Consider the following 24,034-nt stretch of genomic DNA (forward strand, 5'->3'; position numbering starts at 1 on the left):
TGTAAAAAATGCACGTGGACCAAGACGGGCACAATGCTTTGCATGATGTTTAATGCATGAGGGAATGAAAAGGAAAGCAGAAATAAGTGATTTATTAGGAGGGCATAATTGTAGATGAACTTTAATGTTCACTGCCATTATTGTTATTATAAGGTTGTGCAATGCATAACAAATAAAATAGGATTCTTGTCACTTTTTAAATTCTTTCCAACAATCACACCCGCTCCCCGCCTCTAGTCGGTCCAGGCAAGAAGACTGGACAAGTTTACAAACAGGTACAAAGCGAGAAAACGGGCAGGGCCATAAAAGGGTCATAGATAAAGCGCTTTCCAGGTCCGAGCCCTGAGGGACCATGAACAATCCTTTAAAATGCAAATCCGTTTCCTGGCTTGGGCTCCGGCTCTTCCCCCAATTCTGCGCTAAATTTCAGGAAGTACCACGAGGTTTGCGCACCGCCCCCTTCCCTTTGCCCCCCGTTCTTTAAAATCTCGCCCCAGGGAGGAATATTTTTAAATCTTATAAGCAGAAACATAGCTGCATTTTAGAGGGTCTACGCAGGAAAAAGTGAAATCGAGGAATGGTACGGATAGGGATTAGCTATGGAGGGGGCCGCCTTAAAATTCCGACAATGGGCCGGCTGAGTCCCTTCTCCCTTTCCTTGCCCTGTGGGATCTTAACAAACATGGCTAGAATCGAGGTGAAAATCTTACAGCCACATGGACAAACGGGCTAAAGAGACCAAGGTTAGGAGGAACCTACGAAAATCCAAATTAAAAATTTTACATTCACTGGTACAGCAACTGTGGAAAACCGTATGGAGTTTCCTCAAAATTTAAAAATAGAACTACCCTGGGGCCAGTAATAGCACTGCTGGTGGTTACCAAAAAGACACACACACACACACACACACACACACACACACACACACACAATCAAAGGGATACATGCACCTCTATTTTATATAGCCAAACTATGCAAGGAGTCCAAGCGTCCATCCATAGATGAATGGATAAAGAAGACGTGGTGTACAGATAAAATGGAATATTATTTGGCCATAAAAAATAATAAAATCTTGCTATTTGCAATGACATGGATAGAGCTACAGATGATAATGCTAAGCAAAATAAGTCAAAGAAAGACAGACAAATACCATCTGACCTCACTCATATGTGGAATTTAAGAAATCAAATGAATGAGAAAAGAAAAAAAAAGACAAACCAAGAAACAGACTCTTAACTATAGAGAACAAACTAATGGTGACCAAAGGGGAGTCAGAGGGGGGATGGTTCGAGAAGTAGGGAATGGGAATTAAAAAGTACACTTACCATAATGAAAAAAAAATTTTTTTTTAAGGTAACCTGAAAAAATTTACAGTCACTAAAATGAAACAACCAAGAGGACACCACTTTAAACAGTATGTCAATTATATTTTTAATTTCATATCTTTTATTAGCAACAATGGACACTATGGAATTAAATTCCCTTTACTACCCCTTTCTCCCTAGAAGCTTTGCAGGCTCTCCCTCCTCTGCAATTTCAAGTAGATGAATATAAATTTGTCTTGCTTTGTTGCAGAATCTATACCCACTGAGAGGCAAGTTTGCTTTGTTTGGTATTCCATTACAAATGGTCCAACATCTTATTTTTTTAATCTGATTTTCATTGTTGTCATTGCGGTTGCCATTATTACACTACATTAGCTCCCACTTCTGGAGACCCAATAATTTGGATGCTTGCAATGACATCAGCTTTTCATCATCTTTATTTAAACTATCTGGCCTAACTGAAATGGCTATTATTCAAGGTCCAATCTTCTTCAGACGTAAGAGACCTTAGAACTGAAATTCTTGCAGTTTGGGGAAAGGAAAATTTTTTCCTCCATCCTGGACAATTGCGGCTTATATGCCATGCTGAGCTAAGGAATGGGAGACGGTCCTGGGGCTTTATATGGGAAGAGGATATTTCACAGGACTATAAGAAGAGCAGGTGTTAGGTAATTAAATGTTTGCCCTGCCATACAGATGGGTCATTCAGACAAAATTCATCTCTCTTAGTAATGCTTACTGAAAATGGGATTAAAATACCTGCCTTGCAGATTTTCTGTGTGTTTAAATGAGATACGGCAGGCGCAAGCTCCTAAAAACACACAGTAAACTGGCACATAATAGACTTTGGTCAGCGTTGGTGGAGTCAGCCTGGGTGGGATGGAGCAGAGTCAGGCAGAAAAGTAACATGGAAGATGTCTGCAGACTAGTGTAGGATTTTAGGTCAATGAAGAAGAAATGAGGCTTTCAGCCTAGGAGAATGATTTGCGCAAAGATTCTGAAGTGACAACGAGCCTGTGGCATGCCAATGTTAAAAGACCCTAGTCTACAGAAATACCTGACAGCTACATCAGGGGAATTACTGGTGGAGAAAAGGGTACAGGAGTCATCAGCTATAAAATTCTCTCCCTCTCCCTTTTTTCTTCACCTGGAAATGAAAGCAGAAGTCTTGCTATTTGGTGAAGGAGAAATTGCAGGAAAAAAACAAGCCAGAAAAGCCACTGACATAGTGAAAAGGCATCCCAGCCTAGAAGTCAGCAACTGGTCTCAGAGCTGTTACCGATTGTGGTGTAGAAACATGGGTTTAATGGCTCCATGTATCAGTTTCCCCATTGGCCACATGGAGATAACACCCTTTTATTTCCTTCGCCAGTGAATTAAAAAGTAGGAAAGTTCCTTAAACCACACGGTTATACAGATATAATGTGCAGCTAGTTCAGAGCCCAAGCCACTTGAGTAAATGTGGCCAGAGTGGGGAAAAGCCTGGAAATGGGAAAGTTCTAAGCAACTATTAAGAAAAGGAAAGTTGTCTTTAACGGCTTTCAATATCCTGATTACAGAAAAAAAAAGACTCATTGGTAATGGCTGAGAAGAAAAGGTAATTAATTGCCATTATTATTAACATTTACTGTAGTAGTGTTGTGCATCAGGCAAAGACTCATAAGCAGATATGACAAATCTATACCTCTGAAAAGACAGGGGACACAGAAGACAAATGGGGAAACAGAATTTATACTTAAAAGACAGATAACAAGGATGCAAATGTTAAATACAAGCAAAAATAAAAGCAAGCTGGGGTCTATGACAGCGAAATGTCCAGATCTGAAAAGATACATAAGGCTTTGATGTGCCCACTAGGACATACCTGTAGTTCTCTAAATCCTGCTCCAAATGATATGCCTATGTAGATTCTAGTTAATCTTTCTGTTTAACTGTTTTTAATAACCTATTTTTAACAGAAATGTACAATTGCATGTAGACACATTCTCCTCTCTAACTCAGGCACAGATGCAGCAAGAGGGAACTTTGGCTGCTTGTCCCATAAGATCAAAGTCAAAATGTACACCTCTTACCTTAGTTATAGACCAGGAACCTAGGAAGAAAAAAAAAAAAAAAAAAAAGGTGAGTAGAGGAGGGGGAAAGGCATCATAAACCCAAAGGTACAAGAGGATGCAAATTGGAGGTGGGAGGTTCTTCGTTTTAGTACTTTGTTCCTTACATTTAAAAACATTAATCTTTTTGGGGGAACCTGGGTGGCTCAGTCAGTTGAGTGTTGGACTTCGGCTCAGATCATGATCTCACAGCTTGTGAGCTCAAGCCCGCATCACGCTCGCTGCTATCAGCGCAGAGCCTGCTTTGGATCCTATGCCTGGCTCTGTCTCTGCCCTCCCCCACTCACTCTTTCTCAAAAATTAATTAATTAATTAACCTGTTTATGTTATGTATATTTTATCACAATTTTAAAACACATATTAATATGCCAACTCACTAACGGAGGATCCAAAACCATTTGTTCCTTCTGGTGTTGTATCTATGGTCCAAATGCTAAATGGGGTCTCTTAGGGTCAAAAAATTTTTTAGTTTTTTTAGATTCAATTTATTTATTTATTTATTTATTTACTTTATTTGAGAGAGAGAGAGAAAGTGGGGGAGAGGGGCAGAGGGAAAGAGACAGAGAATCTTAAGCAGGCTCCATGCTCCGTGCAGAGCCCAGTGTGGGGTCCATCCCACGACCCTGGGATCATGACTTGAGCCAAAATTAAGAGGCAGACACCCAACTGACTGAGCCACCCAGGCACCCCAGGATCAAATATTTTTGATGGCACTCGATGCTAAAACTTTTGGTAAAATTTTATTTCACAACTCCATATACATGTGTGTGTATATGTTTGTGTGTGTATGTGTGTTTATGTGTGTGTGTTCACAAGAAATAAGAGTTTCATGAAATAATACCTTTGCTATGTACAAAACACTATGGAGCTTTCCGTTTAATTTTTGAAATGTTGATTTCAATCCATTAAATTGATATCTCAATGGGCTGTGACCTATGTTTGAAAACCACACTCGGAGGCCATCTCCTGTCTCAGAGCACAAGTCTTGTTAGTGAACAGGACAAATGACTTGCTCAAAGTTAAATTTCAACTCCCAAGGTTTTTCCCTGTTACTTTGCCCACTGTTTCAACTTTCTACCACCCCACACTTCTGCAAATATTGATTGAGGTTTTATGAGTTAGAAAACACCCATAAACTATTTTCAAATGCTTTCAAATCCTGGCACGCACTTTGGCCAATCACAGCAGAGCTCTGCCTATAGCACAGTAGGTGTTCATAGCAACCACCACAGAAGCCACCCTAACCCACATTCAGCCCCGACCACATCTCCCATTTGACAAACTGTATCCATTTTCTTTACCTTGGAATCCTCACTTTAGGACCAGAGTCATAAAATAAAAATGTGGAGCTCTGCGCATTGGAACAGGATGCATTCCAGAGAATGGAGGTAGATTGTCAGCTCACATATTTGAGGCTGGTACTATTTTCCATTTTATTTTTCATTTTTTTTTTTTTCTTTAAAAATGTACTTGGGAACCTTCAGTTTCCTGTCCTAATTCTGCTGACTAAATCATTTTTTGTTTCCCCTGTACTAAAAGGAAGCTTACACAGGAGAACATAGAGTAAGACCAATAGCCAGGTTACTATGGAAAAGTTTGCTCCTATTTTAGAGCAAGTGGCAAAAGTTACTCAGGGCAAGGAAAGAAGAATTAATTAGAATTAATTAAGAATTCAGAATGATTAATTTCTAAATTGATTATAAGGATATTTATGCCCATTTGCCAGTGTTCTCGGCTGGAGTTTTGAGCAAGATATGAGGTTCTATTTAGTTTCATCTGGGCAAAATAGAGCTTCGAGTTTGGCGGGAACTTTAACTCCTGTACCATCCCTGGCCGATAACAGATGTTTGATAAATGTATATTGAATTAATTGAACAAAATCCCTCTGCTTCATACCATCAAGTGATTACCCAGCTTCTCCTTAACCTTTCCAATGAGAGCAAATCTGTCACTTCCCAAAGCAGAGGGCTTTGGATAGTTCAGATGGTTAGAAAGCTTTTACTTGTATTAAACTGAATCGTCGCTCCCTCTACTTTCTCCATTTGCTATTGCTTGAAGAGTGCTCTCATGTCCACAGCTGTCTTCTCTTCTTCAGATTAAATATCCTAATCGCTTCCAAGGACTAACACAGGACACAATTCCACATCTCCCCCACCCACTGGTCACTCCTGGAAGCGTGGTTTGACCAGTCTAGGTGGAACAGCGTCACGTTCCTCCGTCCTAGAGGCTACCGCCTTTACAAATGCCATCTGTCTGCCACCCCATTCACTACCTTACCAATCACTGCACACTGTCAACTCATGTTGACCTTTCAACAGGGTTTAATGGGAACAGATTGGCCACTGGAGCAGAGAGACCTGAGTTGAAAATCTAGTTTTGCCATGTACTTGCTGATTGTACGAGTAGCCCACATTTCTCTCATTTCCACGGATAATGTGATATCCATACATTGTTGCAGTCTGATACACTGTACAAGACTGTCTGTCCCAGTATATCACCAGTCTAGTCAGCTCATGATGGAAAGGAGTGTAGCCTGCTTGCATCGGGGAGTGTCCTCGCCATCAGCACCGAATGATAACAGAACAATCGCTGCTAGGATTTACTGAGCATCTACTGGGCGCTGGGAACAACTCTAATCCTTTTACGGTATTAGGATTAGTTCATGTGATCCTCTTAATGATCCTTAGAAATAACAATTAACATTATCCCTGTTTTCTAGGTGTAAAAACTAGGATTCTACAGAAGTTAAAGAATTTGCCCCAGGTCATAATGGCTAATAAGTGGTGATAAGCAGAATTCAAACCTAGGCAAACTAGCTTCTGAACCCAGCTCTAAACAACTCCACTTTACTATCTCTTTACGAATCTAATCATGGCACAGCTGACTGTATACATACAGTCTTCTCCCCAAGGCAGAATCTTTACTAAAGAGGTTCAGAGACTGTCCAAGTAGGACGATTTGAGAAGATCCAATATTTGGGGGTCTGGGGAATCCATTTAGTTTTCATTTCAGCTTTAATTGCATTTCAAAATTTGGATTCGTATTCATGTTGAGGAGGAAATCTCAGATCATTCTAAACACAAGATTTTGTAGTATAACTGATGCTCCAGAAATGTTTAACAGAATTGCGGTGTGCTCATATTTGTCCTTGCAAGATCCTGATTTCCTTAAATTCTCCCAATGTATGCTACCTTTGATAAGGAGAGTTACTGAATGAAAAGAATCATATTAACTTTGTTTCCAAAATATCAGCACATCTGTTTAGTGTTTCTTATTTTCATCTTCCTCCTTTGGACATCTGTACTTTGCAATTCTTTCACTCCTGTTGGGAGTTTCTCTTCCTCCATGGCGGACATCTGGCATCTTAAACAAGAACACTTATGGTAAACTGTATGCCATGTGGCCAAACATTGCCTAAAGAGCCTTTGAAAGAACACTGTGACGTGCTCGGTGGCTGCTGATGTGAACAGGGAAAATGAACATATGTGTCCAGAAGACACTTGCAAGCAGATGATTAAATCTAACTCCCAAGTCAGCACATCCAGTGTTCGGGAAAAATACCGTATCATCAGAAACTTTTTGGTTTCTTCAGTTTAATATAGACAAGTAGACAAGTGTTCCCTTGGTTTGGAAAATGATTGTGATGAAATTTTTATTTCTCATACATGGAAATGTGGTCAAGGAGGCAACTTTTTGGTGGCTACATCTGTGAGGGCTGGCCCGGTTTGCCCCGGTTCATCTCACACAGTCTCTTAAATGGTAGGGAAGCTGTGTCCCAGAGCCAGGGTTCTAGAGCGACTAACATTCACTGAGCCCAGACCCCGTCCAGGCGCTGGGTGGGGTGCTTCTACTGTGTCACACACAGTATCTTAGCCTCCCAACGTTCCCGTGAAATAGGCACCATACCCATTTTATAGGCAAACGAATGGAAGCACAAAGAATACAAAACAATTGACTTCAAGTGCCACGCTTTTGCAGTGGTATAGCCTAGCTTCAGATCTTTGAGATCTTTTATCTGAAAACCACCTTTCACTACATCTTAAGTTGGAATTTTGAAATACTGTTCAACAGGCAGATGGTTGAAGCTCTGTGCCCAGAGTAGAGTAACTTACTCCAGCCTGGACCTTACAACCATACTCATCTTAGGAAGGTTTGAGTCCAATTTGTAACGGAATTTGATGTCACCGGCACAAAATAAAAGACCCTAAGATATAAAGACAAGCTCACTAGGTGCAGTGTGCCTGGAATAACAATCTCTCAGAACATTTCCCAGAAGTAACCTATGCTACAGTGAGATTCTGACTTTGCTTAACTGATGACATGAAGGTCCACAGCCCACAACCAGGTAAGCAGAAAGCAGCCAAGCTAAAATGTAGTCATGATAAACCACTTTTTTTTTTTTTTTTTACCTTTATTTTGAGAGACAGGGACAGAGCCTGAGAAGGGAGGGGCAGAGAGAGAAGGACACTCAGAATCGGAAGCAGGCTCCAGGCTCTGAGCTGTCAGCACAGAGCCCGATGAGGGGCTCAAACTCACGAACGGCGAGATTATGACCTGAGCCGAAGTCAGACACCCAACCAACTGAGCCACCCAGACGCCCCTTGATAAACCACTTCTAAACCTCATAAGATTACGCTTCTGAGACTGGATTCAAACAAAGAAGCATCTGAAGGGACCCACTGGCTTGTGTAATGAAGTCCAACACAGGACTCAAATGTAGGCAGTGGCAGCTCCAAAGGGAAAGAGAATCCAGGGAACAGGAGGCATTCCTGCTGAGCCCAGTGCTGTCCGCATTAACGGAGGGAGATCCCAGGTCCACCCTTAACTTTACTAAGGAAAAGGCAGGTTCCCTGCAGGTGTTGAGGCTGAATCAAACTGAAGTGGATTTTGAGATCCACATGGAGCCTGGACGCTAGCCTGGGGGCTTCTTAAGCTATACTGTGCATGCAAGTCTCCTGGGGGTCTGTTAAAATGCAGATTCTGACTCAGAAGTTCCCAGTGGGGGCCTGTGACTTGACTCCGCATTTCTAACAAGCTCCCTGGTGATGCCCAGGTTGCTTCAGAGCACATTTGAGTAGATTGTAGAGGAAAGAGGTTTTCATTAGCCTGCTTCTCCAGCACGCCCCACAGGGAGGGCACACTGTGTGGCCAGCTGACTTGAAAGTGGTTTCTGCTTGGCAGCTGTTTTCTCTAACTGTAGCAGCTTATATTCTACCAAGCTTTTCCGTGGACAAGGGCAATTCCTGGGGCGATCACAGCTTAAATAAAACAGCCCTTAAGACCATTCAGCTCCTTTGCTGGAACTCCACAATTGCCAAACAACCCACTCATCCTAATTCTTGAGGCTTTTCCCCCCTGAGAGGATGTTAGACTCCAGTATGAAGATTCAGCCTTGCCAGCAGCCCTCTTGCTCCGCACAGAGTAATGAAGACGGCTGATGAATCAGTGTTTTGTGCCGTTGGGTAGCAGATTTCTTAATGACCATAGGGGAACTGATAAAAATTGAGTTTCTGAAACTGAATTAGAGGAATGACCTATTGTGGACTTCACGGAGTTACTCCAGGAAAGGGCAGCTGGATAGCCAGTCCCTGCAGACTCTGCCCGGGAACACCACCCTCTCCTGCAGACCCAGCCAGGGCTGGAACAAGGGTAGGATTTTTCGAAAATGATCAAACACCACCACAAATACCCCACCCCCATCTTTCAAACAAACAAACAAAAACTCTTAGCTTTACTATATCACTCCTCCCTGCCCGCCCTGCCAGCCCAATCACACACTCACAAGAGATGAAACAAACCACAGCGTGCGCATTTGGGAATCTAATTTTGGAGTCTAGTTAAAGGTTGGCTGTAGTGGGGGCACCAGCCTTGACCTGCTTCCTTTTATTCACCTGATTTAGCAAGAGGGAGGTGGCCTCTGTGTCAGGACTCTCACACTTGGAGCTGTGGAGGACTGGTACGGGCATAGTGCAGGTGGCATTGTTGGGCCTTGCCTGGGAATGGGCTCTCAAGACTATCCTTTCTGCCCCAGGGTAGCCTAGACCTGAGATGTCCCTGACCCACCAAGGCCCTTCCCTAGAGACTGAGCCTTGGGTGAGTCTCTGATTCTGCCCCTGAGGACCTCAGACACTGAGCCGCAGCCGCTGCTTCAGCCTGTCTGGATATCTCTGTGCAATTAGCTCCTGGAAGGCCCGCCCTTGCCCTGACCCATTTCTCTCTGGCTGCTTAGCACTGGGTTGGGTCATGAATAGCCCTAAACCAGCATCCTGTCTGAGTGGCAGCGGGCACCAATCTGGGCTTGTGTGCAAGATCCCTCTGCAAGAGAGACTATATAACATCGTCCTGTTTGTAAGCCTGAGCTGCTTTGGGGCCATCTGTCAAGTCCCTACTGCTTGTCTGAGGCATACCTCTCATTTTCCCTGTGTACACAGAATAGAGACAATCAGTCTGTGAATGAGTGAGCCTTTATGGGTTCACATTCCCATTCATCTTATCTTATTTATGGTGTATTTAATGTTTATGGAGGATCTACTGTGTGTCAAGCACTGTGCCAATAAACAGCTGCCTCAGAATGCTTCCCTTGAGGGGCACCTGGGTAGCTCTGACTTCAACTCAGGTCATGATCTCACGGTTCATGGGTTCGAGCCCCACATTAGGCTCTCTGCTGTCAGCACAGAGTCTGTTTCAGATTCTCTGTACCCCCCCCACCCCCCGCAAAAATAAATAAACATTTAAAAGAAAGAAAGAAAAAAAGAAGGCTTCCCTTGAGTTCTCTTTGATCACTCATCTATCTTCCAGCAGCCTATTATTCTACTTCTGCAGCATCAAAAGCCTTTGAAACATTAAGAGGAGCATTCTTGTTTCATATTTGCGTATCACTTAACACAGAAAAATGGTCAGCACAGTGGATCTATAGACGTGCTTCATCATTATCTAATTTCTAAGAAGATTTATAAAACAAGGGGGGCAACAGATATGCAAATGTCATGAATGATCTGAGAGAAGGTACGTGATGAGTTGAAGGTTAGCTACCCACATGCTCACATCTGGACCTCTACAATGAGATTCCTTCTGCTCCCTGTACAAATACCAATTTGTGTCCTTTTTCTCTCTAAGTGCAGATCTTTATTCCCAGGTGCCTGTGGACACCTCCACCTGGATAACCCACTCAAATCCAACCTGTCCCAGAGAGAACCCAACATCCTCCTCCCCAAAGCTGGGGCCTCTGCCTCCTGTCTTCCCTGCTCCAGAACACTGTGTTTTACAGATTTAGGGCAGTTCTGGGGACTCTCCCCAGAGCCACCTGGTGGGTGCTCGATAAGTGTTTATTGAAGGGCACTCCTTTGGCATCGGTTTGTTCCTGGGCTCAGACAAAACCAGCCTGTTCATTGGCTGACTTCTCCAAACAAGTTGCCCTGAATTAGAGAGAATCACAAAATGGGTGCTGCTGGTGAAAAGCATAGAAGAGATTCCAGCACCTCCATCTTTGTTTTGTTTATTGTCAGAGCTCACTCTTGGGAGAGTTTCAAGTTTCCACAAGGAAGGAAAAGAGATATTGATACGTCCTGCTTTGAAACCTCAGCATGTCACCCCAGATCACTGTCCTGGAATAAGAGCAAGGACTTCACCTTGGCCCGGCTCCATGATATTTGGCCTGTGTCGAGTGATGGTTTCTAAGCGGTGAGGAGGAGGCTGAGACACTCCAAACAAAACTGTGTTTCTGGAAGTTGTCTGATATGTACATAAGTGTGTCGAAAATGGTCAAGAGGGAGATGCACCACACTAACAGGTAATAATGGGGGAAACTGAGTGTGGGGGCTGGGCAGGAACTCTGTACTGTCTTCATAGTGTTGTTATAAATCCAAAACTGTTCTAAAACACAAAGTCTGTTTGAAAAGAAAAAAAGTTTAGGGGGGAAAAAAACAAACGAAAAAGCAGAATGTGAAAAATTCAGGAACTGCATGATAAATGCAAAAGCTGAAACTCAAGGCAACATGTGCTTGCCAGGGACCCATTAGACAAGGATTTCTGAGGGTTCACAGGAGGGAAGACTGGCCAGGAGGATGTAGGGGGCCTCCTGGAGGTAACAAGGCCTGGGGAATCCGGAAGGTTCCATCTGGGCAGGCCATGAGCACTTTGATACCCCACAGCTAAAGCACAGAAGGTACTCAAGAGCCCACAGACAAAAAGAAGTCACCTTTGGAACCAAAAAACTCAGATTGAAATCTCATCTTAAGATAAGTGTCTTAGAGATACGTACTTATCTCCAGGTATCTTAAGTTCTCCAAACCCCAATCATATCTCTTCTCTCTATGATGCTATAAAATAGTGCTCATCTCACAGGTTTGAGTGAGATAATGCAGTAAAGTGTTTAGAATGGTGTGGACACCTTAGAGGGGCATCAACTCTATTAGCTGTTGCTGATACTATTGTCAAAACTTTAGGTCAGAATGACTCCTAAACTCACTGAGGCCCAGATTCTTCTCCCCAAACTTCTCACTCTCAGCTTCCATTCAGATCAGACCCCAATTGTTCTCCCCTCCTGACTTTCTAGACCGACTTCCTTCATCTTTCTCTATTTCAGGCCCAGGGGGCCCTTCATCCACTTCTGCCATGGGCTCCTTCCCTCTTCCCCAGATAATTTCTTATTCATATTCTTTTTCTTTTTAATTTTAGAGAGAAAGAGAAAGAGAATGCAAGCAGGGGAGAGAGGCAGAGGGAGAAAGAGAGAGAATCTTAAGCAGGCTCCACGCTCAGTGTAGAGCCGGACATGGGGCTCGATCCTACAACCTGGGATCATGACCCAAGCCAAAATCAAGAGTTGGACACTTAACCGACTGAGCCACCCAGGCACCCCAATAAATTATTATTCTTTTTGTCTTTCCTGTTCACTGATCATCCTGACCCCCTTTCCCCAGATGTGTCCTAGTACCTGTCAGTCCTACTGAATCTCATTAAAGCCAGGACTCCTGATGCTATAGTTATTTGCTCCTATCACAGTTGTATCTTAAGATTCATCTCCAGTTAGAATTCAAAGATAATAAGAAAGGGACCATCTTATCCTAAGATATTCAACCCAAATTATACTTTTCCTACTATCAACAACAAAATAAAAAAGGCTAACGAAAGTATTGGTTTTAGAAATATAATATCTGTAGTTCCCTATAGCATGGTACTATCTGGATTATTGGAAAGGGGTGCAAAATATACATGGCCTGGAGGAAATCTCACATGAGAGGTTGGGATTATCAGTTTAGCAAAGAAAGAACCTTTCCTCTCTGCGACTATAGTCCTTTACTGTTAGCAGAATGAGATGTCCTTGGACATCTGGTGCTTATAAGTTTACCCATTGACAAAGAGATTGATAAAATTAATCAAAGGGTCTGTATCTCCCTCCCAGGCACACCCTTACTTTCCTGTGGTTTCCCATGGCTTTAGATCCATCGGAGCAGTAAAGAGCAAGATTAATAGAGGGCCGTAAATTTAGATTTGGAGTCATTTTAGTTGAAAAGTCCTCTGTCATAGTGTGTAAGAATTCTCATTCATTGCTGGTGGAAATACAAAGTGGTAGAGCCACTCTGGAAGACAGACTGGCCATTTCGTATAAAGTTACATATAGTTTTACCATTCAATATGGCAATCACAGGCATTTACTGAACAGATTTGAAAACTTATGTACACAAAAATCCACACATGAACGTTTACAGCAGTTTTATTCATAATCTGCAAAAATTGGAAGCAACCAAGATAGTCCTCAAAAGGTGAAGGTATGAAAAAAAAGAAAAACTCCAGTACACCCATACAATGGAATACTATTCCGAAATAAAAAGGAATGAGCTATTAATTCATGCAACAACATACAAAACATTGCTAAATGAAACACATATTGCTAAGTGAAAAGAGCCAATCTTAAAAGGCTATTCCATTTATATAACATTCTGAAAAAGGTAAAATTATAGAAATATAAAACATATCAGTGGTTGCCAGGAGTGTGGGGAGTGGAGAGGGCTGAATAGATGAACTGCATTTTAGGGCAGTAAAACTGTTCTGTATGTTACATGAGACTGCATTTTTCAAACACACAGAACTTTATAGCACAAGGAATCAACCTTAATGTAAAAAAAATTAGGTCAGGGAAATCCCAGAGTAGAATGTAGACTATGATAAAAGAATCTGTTATTAAAATATATGATAATAATTTAACTGAAGAGAGTGGATGTTGACCTAAATGACTTTGGAAATGAGTGGAGATTGTAAGACCAAAGGCAAAAGGAACTGTACCTGAGCACTATACTTTAATTGATAAAGTTATTTCCTATGCGGATATGGGTTAACAATCCTGAAACCACTATACGCATATACTGGGATTAAACAAATAAGTAAGTGGGTGGCAGATAATGGGAGCCAAATTTACTACTCTTGCAGTATGAAGTTACAGATGAGCAAGGGGGAAAGGCTAGAATGAATTATGTGATACTAGATTGGAGTTGGAGATATCAGTATGAACCTGTGTTTAGCTTAATATAGTCACAGATGGATATAATATAGTAACAATTATGGATGTATGTGTATGCACAGATTAGTATACACATATAAAAACAATAAAGTTAATCAAACCAAAATTTGTCCTTTGAAAAGATAATCAAGATTGACAAAATTTTAGCTAAACTGACCAAATTAAAAGAGAGAAAAAACTCACTCAAAATATGAAAATCAAGAGTGGGAGAACATCACTACCAACATTACAGAAATAAGAGAGATTATAAAATAATACTAGGAATAGCTGTATGTCAACAAATTAGACAATTTAGATGAAATGGGCAAATTCCTAGAAAGACACAAACTATGGATACTGACTGAAGACGAAATAGAAATTTATATAAACTTGTAACAAGAAATTGAAATAGAAATTTTATAACTCCATACAAATAAAAGCTCAGGCCCATATAGCTTCACAGGTGAATTCTAACATATATTTAAGGAAGAAAGAGTAACAATTCTTCACAAACTCTTCCAAAAAATAAAGGCAGGGGGAACACTTCTGAACTCACTCTATGAGGTTAGTATTACCCTCAAACCAAAACCAACACTTTATAGGAAAAAAACAGAGCAATATCTCCCATGAATATAGATGTAAAAATTTTCAACAAAATACTTGAAACCTGAAATGAGCAACATATAAAAAGGATTATACACCATGACCAAGCAGGATTTATCCCAGGAGTACAAGGTTGGTTTAACATCTGAAAATCAATTAATATAATATACTATAACAATAGAATAGAAGATCAAACCCACATGATCATCTCAATAGATCCAGAAAAAGATTTGACAAGATTCAACACCCTTTCATTGTAAAAACACTCAACAGGAGTGCCTGGATGGCTCAGTCGGTTAAGCGTCTGACATCAGCTCAGGTTATGATCTCATGGTTTGTGAGTTCAAGCCCCGTGTCGGGCTCTGTGCTGGCAGCTCAGAACCTGGAACCTGCTTCAGATTCTCTGTCTCCCTCTCTTTCTGCCCCTCCCCTGCTCGCACTCTGTCTCTGTCTCAAAATAAATAAACATTGGCCAAAAAATAAAACACTTAAGAAATGAAAGGAAACTACCCCAACCTGATAAAGAACACTTATTAAAAAACCACAGCTAATATCATACTTAGTGCTGAAACACTGAATGTCTTCCCCTAAGATCAGGAACAAGACAAAGATGCCTACTGTCACTACTTGTATTCAACACGTGCTGGAGGTTCTAGCTAATGCAACTTGGCAAGAAAAAATAAATAAATAAAAAGTATCCAGATTGAAAAGGAAGAAGTGAAACTATCTCCCACTTGTAATTAATAAGATTCTGTAGATAGAAAATCCTAATGAATCCACTAAAAAGCTATTAGCATATACATATATATATTTCTTAGTTCTGTCCACTGAGAGAGCCTAGAAGCAACAACACCCAGGTACAATGAGGACCCCCAGTGCCCAGATCTTGGTTTCCAATACCATTCCTCAATAAAAAGAAACTAAGCTCCTTGGAGAAATGGCTGGGGCATGGAATATACAACATAAATACGGAACATCTGCTAGTGCCAGAAAGTAAGGAAGTACTCAAAGAAAAACATACAAGGATATGTCCATGGCAACCGAAGGAGCTCCCAATAGCCAAAACTGGAACAATGTCCAGCAACAAAATAAATAGCATAATAATACTGGCTTATAACTCCAAGTATAAAATAAATACCCACAAGATCCTACTGATACCAATAAATGATTGACTAATAAATAAGTAGAAAAAAGAAGAATTCCAAACAATATATGTAGATATTATTTCATTAAGGACATAGAGAAGAACTTCCTACCCCTAAAGGATAGGGTGTGCATAGTGACTTTCTTCCAAAAGATACCGTATGAAAGGGGGAGAAAAAAGAAAACTTTACATATAATACCTCAACTAGGTGATCAAGGTCAACATCCACAGTGAAAAGTCATGTTGATAGTACCATTGATATGATGTGATCAAATGGCACCTTATTCCTATGGTTTTCCTCCCCAAAACCCATAACCCCAGTCTAATCATGAGGAAAACATCAGATAAATTCCAACTGAAGGGCATTCTACAAAATACTTAACCAGAACTCCTCAAAACTGTCAAGTTCACTAAAAACAAGAAAAGTCTGAGAAACTCTTGCATTCTAGAGGAGCCTAACAAGACATGGTAACTATATGTATGTGGAATCCTGGATGAAATCCCGGAACAGAAATGGAACATACATAAAAACCAAGAAATCCAAATTTAAGTATGGACTTCAGTTAAGAATAATGTATCAGGGTGTCTGGCTGGCTCCATTGGTAGAGCATGAGACTCTTGATCTCAGGGTTATGAGTTCAAGCCCCACACAGGGTGTAGAGCTTACTTAAAAAAAAAAAAGTATCAACTTTGGTTCATATGATAAATATGATAATGTGTAATAGCAATGTAAGATAACAGTAGGAGAAACTGGGTGTGAAGTATAACTTTCCGTATTATCCTTGTAACTTTTCTGTAAATCAAAAAAAAAAATTTAAAGTAGAAAGTTTATTTAAAAAAAATATATGGGTGAAGGTGAGCAAAATGTATAAACTTCTAGTTATAAATAAATAAGTCCTGGGGATGTCATGTACAGCATGGTGACTATGGTTAATAATACTGTATTGCATAAAGTTGCTAAAATATGCACACACACACACACATATACATACATATACACATAGTTGTTGGCAAGGAATAGAAGAAAAAATCCCAGAAAGTTAATAGCAGATAATTTTTAAAACTTTTTTCTTTTTCATTAAACGTTTCTTAATGAATGTGTATTACTTTGAACATTAAAAAAAAAAAAACCTGTCATTTTTTCCAGCTTTACTGAGGTATAGCTGACAATTTGAAATGGTATATATTATGAGATTATTTAATATACATATACATTGTGAAATAGTTACCACAGTTAAACCACTTAGCATCTCTCTCACCTCCCATAGTTACCGTTTCCTTTTCTTTTTGTGGCGAGAATACTTAAGATCTACCCTCTCAGCGAATTCCAAGTACATAAAACAATCTCATTAACCATAGTCATATTGTTGTATATTAGATCTCCAGAGCGTATTCATCTCGCAGAATTGAAATTCTGTACCCCTTGACCAACATCTTCCTGTTTCCCTCTCCCACATTTTTGTAACCATGGAAAAAGAAAGTAATTATTTAAAAACAAACCCCAGCTTTCTCACTTCTATATTATATCCACTTCTATTACATAATAAGAGGCATATCTTTCTCTTATGCTGATCACGATGCAGACAAGAGATTCGTGCCAAAAGCTGACTCATGCTGAGCACATACGATGTGCCATGCATTGTGCGTACATCAATTCTCCTTATCAACCCAATGAGGTGGGCACTCGTGTAATCATTGTGCCCATTTTACAGCTGAGAAAACTTAGAGTGGTTAGGAATTTGCCCCACTAGGAGGGTGTACAGCTAGAATTTGAATCCAGGTCAACGGACTCCAGAACCCATGATGGCCTGGGCTAGGATGAAGCACAAGGCCTGAGGGCTGGCTGGTTGTCTGGTTGGCTAATACTCAAGGTTCAGAGTAGTGGCAGGAGGATAGGCTAGCAGGTCCTGAGCATCTCTGCCTGGCAGCCACACAGGCCACAGTGCTCTTGGGGCTTCCCAGTGCCCCCCCCCACACGCCCCCCACCACAGCACAACCACGGTGGAGCAATGGGGCTGGGGTGGAGCCTTTCCTTCCCTCCTCAGCAGAAAGCCCCCTTCTTCCAAAGACAGAGAGTGCGGGGAGGCCAGGCCGTTGCTGACAGGGTCTCTGCATTGCACTATGTTCACGTGTGTGGGTCGGTGCTCCCTGGAGCTGTGTGACTCGGAGGTCTGGTGGCTGGTAGCACCGTCTATGAGGTAAGAGAAGGGACTGTGGTCTCGGCAACCTAGATTTGGACAGGGTAAGTAGACCCCAGCTCCCCAGCCATGGAATCACCCCATGCCCCCAGTATGTGTGCAGCAATAGCTTCCCTATGGCAATGGGTCTAAGCCCAAGACCCAAAGCAGCCCGAGACTTACAATGGTCTTGGAGAGAGCTAAGAAAGCAATCCCATTCAGGCACCCTCATAAGCCCTGGGAAGGCCAAGTTGACAATAATGACAAAGACTACCCAGAGCTCTGCCTTGGGACCACACTGTGGACATCTCAAGTCTTCACTAAATTCTTCTTTAGCATCACACCACTGCCTTCATTGAGGGACAATAATGAAAAGTCCCAAGAACCTCAATATTGATTGAACTTGTCATAGGAGTGATTAAGAAAGATGGCCTTCACCACATCACAAAGTGTCTGTCTTTGGGGGCTCTGGGAATTTTTCTAGGGCTTCAGTACCAGAAAAGGCTGAACTTCTTCTGATCAACTGGGTTGTTTTACTTTTGACACAGTTTTTAATTACCTTTTTTTCTTTTTAACGTTATTCATTTTTGAGAGACAGAGACAGAGCGTGAGTTGGGGAGGGGTAGACAGAGAGAGAGAGGGAGACACAGAATCTGAAGCAGGCTCCAGGCTCTGAGCTGCCAGCACAGAGCCCAATGCAGGGCTCGAGCCCACAGACCATGAGATCATGACCTGAGCTGAAGTCGGACGCTCAACTGACTGAGCCACCCAGGTGTCCCTTAATTACCTTTTTTTTTTTTTTTACACAATATACACAATACACACATACAATGTACAAAATACACATTACTTACAATATACACATGCAAAAGTGAATAAACCTTGAGTGTATGGCTTTTAAAATGTCCTTATGTACTTGAGCCCAAGTAATCAGCTCCTGATTCACAGCGTGGTACAATGCCAGCTCTCAGGAACCTCCCACTTGCCACCTCTCAGTCAATACCCTGCCCACAATGGTAACTGCTGTTCTGACTTCTTTCATCATGGCTTTGCTTTTCCTGCAGAGGTTCTGCTGGGAATCTTGTTCCTGATTGTGTTTCTTTCTCTGCTGTAGCCCCAGGGAGTTAGAATCAATTCTGGGGCACCATTCCAGCACCGTGCACAACTTCAGGGTGTGCATTTTTTAGATAGGGGCCCTACCATTCTGGTTTCCTCTTATCTTCCTGTCATCCTCAATAGGACCAAATGGTTTAAACAACAAACTTGGAGCCTGTCCAACCTTCTGCATTGCTGTCGACCAACTGGGTGGCCTTGGGCCAGCTACTTGACCTCTTTGAATAGCCTATGAGCCAGCCTCTCCCAATCCTGCTGCCCTCCCTCTTCTGCAGATAGTAATCCCATAGGCATTTTTAATAAACGTCCTGTGTACAAATCTCCCTCTTGATCTCTTTCTCAGACACCCTACCTTCAATGATCATCCTTATCTATAAGATAATAGTACCTGCCTCACAGGGTTGTTCTGAGCATTAATAAAATATGTAAAATAATTAGCCCGGTACACTGGCCTTGAGTGGGACTCAATAAAATATAGCTAATATAGTAATTTAAAAGTTGTATTTACCTCCATCGCCACCTCCAACCCTCTTTTGGAATGATACAGAGGTAAAACAAGTATAAAGATAAAACTCCTACGAAGTTCAGACTTTTCCCATGCAGCTACGTGGAACATTGTTTTCCTATCGATAAAACACAGAGGAAATGGAAATGGAATCATAAGGGTGCTTGGTAGAATGGGTTTAGGACAAGAGAAGTCTCTCTCTGGAAATTACCCAAGGCTGGAGAGACCTGCCTCATGTCCTCCCCATGGAAAGGGTCACCCAGCTCCAAAGCTTCTTGCTGTAGGATCAGCTGAGGTCTTCACTCCACCTGCAGCCCAGGCCAACCTCTGCCAATCCTGCTGCCCTCCCTCCTCTCCAAGAGTTAGATGGGAAGTCATCTTTTTTTTTTTTTTCAACGTTTATTTATTTTTTTGGGGACAGAGAGAGACAGAGCATGAACGGGGGAGGGGCAGAGAGAGAGGGAGACACAGAATCGGAAACAGGCTCCAGGCTCTGAGCCATCAGCCCAGAGCCCGACGCGGGGCTCGAACCCACAGACTGCGAGATCGTGACCTGGCTGAAGTCGGACGCTTAACCGACTGCGCCACCCAGGCGCCCCGGGAAGTCATCTTTAATAACCTCCTGTGTACAAATCTTGCTCTTGGCCTTCTTCTCAGACACCCTACCAGGGACAGTTACACGGTTTGATTATTAAGGGGCCCCATCTCTGACAGTCTAGTACGTCTGTCTCCACAATGGGCATGTACCGTCCTAGTTCCCCTGACAGGGGACTGTCCCCTCCAGACTTGGTAATCTGTAGAAAATGATCAGAGTTGGAGACTGGCAAAAAACACACAAAAGTTCTAATGTTTCCTCCACTCCTACCCAAATGAAAAAGAAAAATTTTAACAAAGTCCCACAAACCACTGAAGAGGAACAATACAAATCATACTTCTCAGAAGTATGTGGTATTAACGTTGCTTCAGTCTGTAAGGCTCCATAGTAAAAACTGAGTTTTTGTTTTTGCCTTAAAGCCTCAAGTTAAGCAAAAAGGAAGAACCCACTGTTGGTAGCAAGTAAGAAAAAGTACAAAAATCTTCAAGACTAATCAAAACTTAAAAACTTTTTACAGCCTTTTTTTTCAAAAATTTTAAGTAATCTCTACACCCAATGTGGGGCTTGAACTCACAACCCCAAGACCAAGGGTCACATGCTCCACCGACTGAACCACCCAGGCACTCCTATGGTAACTCTTTCTTTCTTTCTTTCTTTCTTTCTTTCTTTCTTTCTTTCTTAATATGAAATTTATTGTCAAATTGGTTTCCATACAACACCCAGTGCTCATCCCAAAAGGTGCCCTCCTCAATACCCATCACCCACCCTCCCCTCCCTCCCACCCCCCATCAACCCTCAGTTTGTTCTCAGTTTTTAAGAGTCTCTTATACTTTAGCTCTCTCCCTCTCTAACCTCTTTTTTTCTTCCCCTCCCCCATGGACTTCTGTTAAGTTTCTCAAGATCCATATAAGAGTGAAAACATGGGGCGCCTGGGTGGCGCAGTCGGTTAAGCGTCCGACTTCAGCCAGGTCACGATCTCGCGGTCCGTGAGTTCGAGCCCCGCGTCGGGCTCTGGGCTGATGGCTCAGAGCCTGGAGCCTGTTTCCGATTCTGTGTCTCCTTCTCTCTCTGCCCCTCCCCCGTTCATGATCTGTCTCTCTCTGTCCCAAAAATAAATAAACGTTGAAAAAAAAAAATTAAAAAAAAAAAAAAGAGTGAAAACATATAGTATCTGTCTTTCCCTGTATGACTTATTTCACTTAGCATAACACTCTCCAGTTCCATCCCCGTTGCTACAAAAGGCCATATTTCATTCTTTCTCATTGCCACCTAGTATTCCATTGTGTATATAAACCACAATTTCTTTATCCATTCGTCAGTTGATGGACATTTAGGCTCTTTCCATAATTTGGCTATTGCTGAGAGTGCTGCTATAAACATTGGGGTACAAGTGCCCCTATGCATCATCACTCCTGTATCCCTTGGGTAAATTCCTAGCAGTGCTACTGCTGGGTCATAGGGTAGGTCTATTTTTAATTTTTTGAGGAACTTCCACACTGTTGGAGTGCACCAGTTTGCATTCCCACCAAAAGTGCAAGAGGGTTCCCATTTCTCCACATCCTCTCCAGCATCTATAGCCTCCTGATCTGTTCATTTTAGCCACTCTGACTGGCGTGATGTGATATCTGAGTGTGGTTTTGATTTTTATTTCCCTAATGAGGAGTGACGTTGAGCATCTTTTCATGTATGATAACATTCTTAATGTCTATCTATAAGGAATTCTGATGCACCCATCTCATGCATACTATACAGCTGTTTATTATACAACTATTTAAAAGAACAAGGTAGAGCTGTAAGCACTGAGACCAAATCACATCCAAGATAGAGTCAGTCAAACAAGCAAGCTGCAATGTGGCTGCCTTTGGGAGGGCAGGAAGTAGGGACAGTGGGAACTGACTGGAAAGGGGCATGAGGAAACCTGGGGGATGGAACACATAGGATATTATCAATAATGATTAACTTTTAGGGAGTGGGCCAAGGTAGGAAAGAGGGAAAGAGAAGTTTTTCATTTTATAGCTTTCTGTAGTATTTGAGATATTTTCTTCCCCTATGCAAGTGCCTTTTTTATTTTTTTCATGATGAAACCTTTATAATAGGTGACTTTATAATAAAAGGAATTTTTCATATTGGATGAGAAAGAACTCCCATAACCACTTCTGTTCTACAAACTCATATATAATGGACTATCAGCTTTGAGTTTATCTAGAGTGGCAATGGTGGGCTTATGGTAAGCCAGTTGTTTGGACCTAATGACCCAATCGTGGCCCATTTGATCTTAACCATGCTTATACCTAACCTTTGAAGCATACAGCCACATAAAGGATTTAGTTGTTCACAAACACCTACTGGTGAAAAAGTAGAGGATCATTGCAGGATCTTAAGAAAAATCTCTGGACCATAGCATATCCCTGTGGAGAAAGATAAGTAACAAAATAGAATGTGAACAAGAACCCGAGGCTTACCACACCACACCAGGTTCATTTCAAAAGAACTGAGTTTGGGAATCCCCAGTGGCCCACAGAACCCATATAAACATATATATACTCATGTGAAAACAATCAATCAGGAAGCTAACAAATATGCAGTATTCTCCTTAACAGTAAATTCCTAATTAATGATTCAAGACTTTAGCAATCTGTAATTTCTTTCTTTCTTTCTTTCTTTCTTTCTTTTTTTTTTTTTTTTTTTTTTTTTACTGTACAAGACCTACTTCTAGATAGGCCCACAGTAAATATTAAATAAAATCTTGCAAAAATTCAACTGAAAGAAGTAAGCCCGGTTTGTGTAGTTCCTATGTGAGTTTAGAGAGCACACACACAAAAGACCTCTAGTTTATTTAAAGACATAAGCATGAGGGGCTCCTGGGTGGCTGAGTCAGTTGATTCTCTGACTTTGACTCAGGTCATGATCTCAGTTCATGAGTTCAAGCTCCACATCGGGCTTTGTGCTGACAGCTCAGAGCCTGGAGCCTGCTTCTGATTCTGTGTCTCCCTCTCTCTCTGCCCCTCCCCTGCTCATGCTCTCTCACTCTGTCTCAAAAATAAATAAACATTGAAAAAAAACCTTTAAGGTATAAACATGAAAGCCCCAACTATAAAACAATATAGAAAACTATCTTTATGACTTTGGAATAGGAAATGATTTTTTTTAATACTCTATGGAAAGGGAAAATCATACAGGAAAATAATGATAAATTCTATTCCATTAAAATTAAGAATTTGTCTTTATGAAAAGATTCCATAAATAAAGCAAAAAACAAGCTATAAACATATCGCTAAAATACATAACCAAGAACTTATTTGTATATAAGATCTGTCATAATTTGTAACGCATTAAATCATTTATATGTGTCATAGATACTATTTTGAGGACATATTTTACAGTAAAAAAAAAAAAATCACAAAAGACATAATGCAGACTTGGAGCTGGAGTGAACCTGACTCTGGGACTAAGTTCCTGAATCTCCTCAACCTCAGTTTTGTCATGTTCTACATGACCTTAATAGTCCCTTCCTTGTAGGGCTCCCAGTTTTATTTATTTATTTTCCTAGAGCTTTAAATCTTTTTTTTTTTTTTTTCAACGTTTATTTATTTTTGGGACAGAGAGAGACAGAGCATGAACGGGGGAGGGGCAGAGAGAGAGGGAGACACAGAATCAGAAACAGGCTCCAGGCTCTGAGCCATCAGCCCAGAGCCCGACACGGGGCTCGAACCCACGGACCGTGAGATCGTGACCTGGCTGAAGTCAGACGCTTAACCGACTGCGCCACCCAGGCGCCCCTATCTTCCTAGAGCTTTAAATGGCACTATGTATAGAGCAGCTGACACGCAGCAAGAGTGCAACAAATGGTTAATGATTACAACTATAAATAAATGATAGAGTCAGAGCAGGATCAGAATCAAATTCAGCTCCTGATCTAAAACAGGCTTGGCCCCAGAACACATGGCTGGGGTTAAGCGGCCTTGA

At 41.5% G+C, this 24,034-nt stretch overlaps 1 protein-coding gene across 5 annotated transcripts in view; it reads right to left on the reverse strand.

Annotated features, from left to right (window-relative positions):
- Positions 1–24,034, reverse strand: part of TFRC (transferrin receptor) — a 77,987-nt gene that overhangs the window by 30,469 nt on the left and 23,484 nt on the right. The window contains exons 1-2 of one of the 5 annotated variants that reach the window (XM_045502448.1): positions 22,415–22,451; positions 3,398–3,417 (exon numbers count right to left, since the gene is read on the reverse strand). The exons of 1 other annotated variant lie outside the window; for it this stretch is intronic. In XM_045502448.1, coding sequence (XP_045358404.1) covers positions 3,398–3,417; positions 22,415–22,436 — 42 coding nt within the window. In that variant the 5' untranslated portion in view covers positions 22,437–22,451. Of the gene's footprint in view, positions 1–3,397; positions 3,424–22,414; positions 22,452–24,034 lie in introns of those variants that run through there. 3 more of the 5 variants (XM_045502446.1, XM_045502449.1, XM_045502450.1) reach the window with 3 other exon arrangements.

This window comes from Leopardus geoffroyi, chromosome C2 (assembly GCF_018350155.1).
Source record: "Leopardus geoffroyi isolate Oge1 chromosome C2, O.geoffroyi_Oge1_pat1.0, whole genome shotgun sequence".
NCBI lineage: Eukaryota > Metazoa > Chordata > Mammalia > Carnivora > Felidae > Leopardus > Leopardus geoffroyi.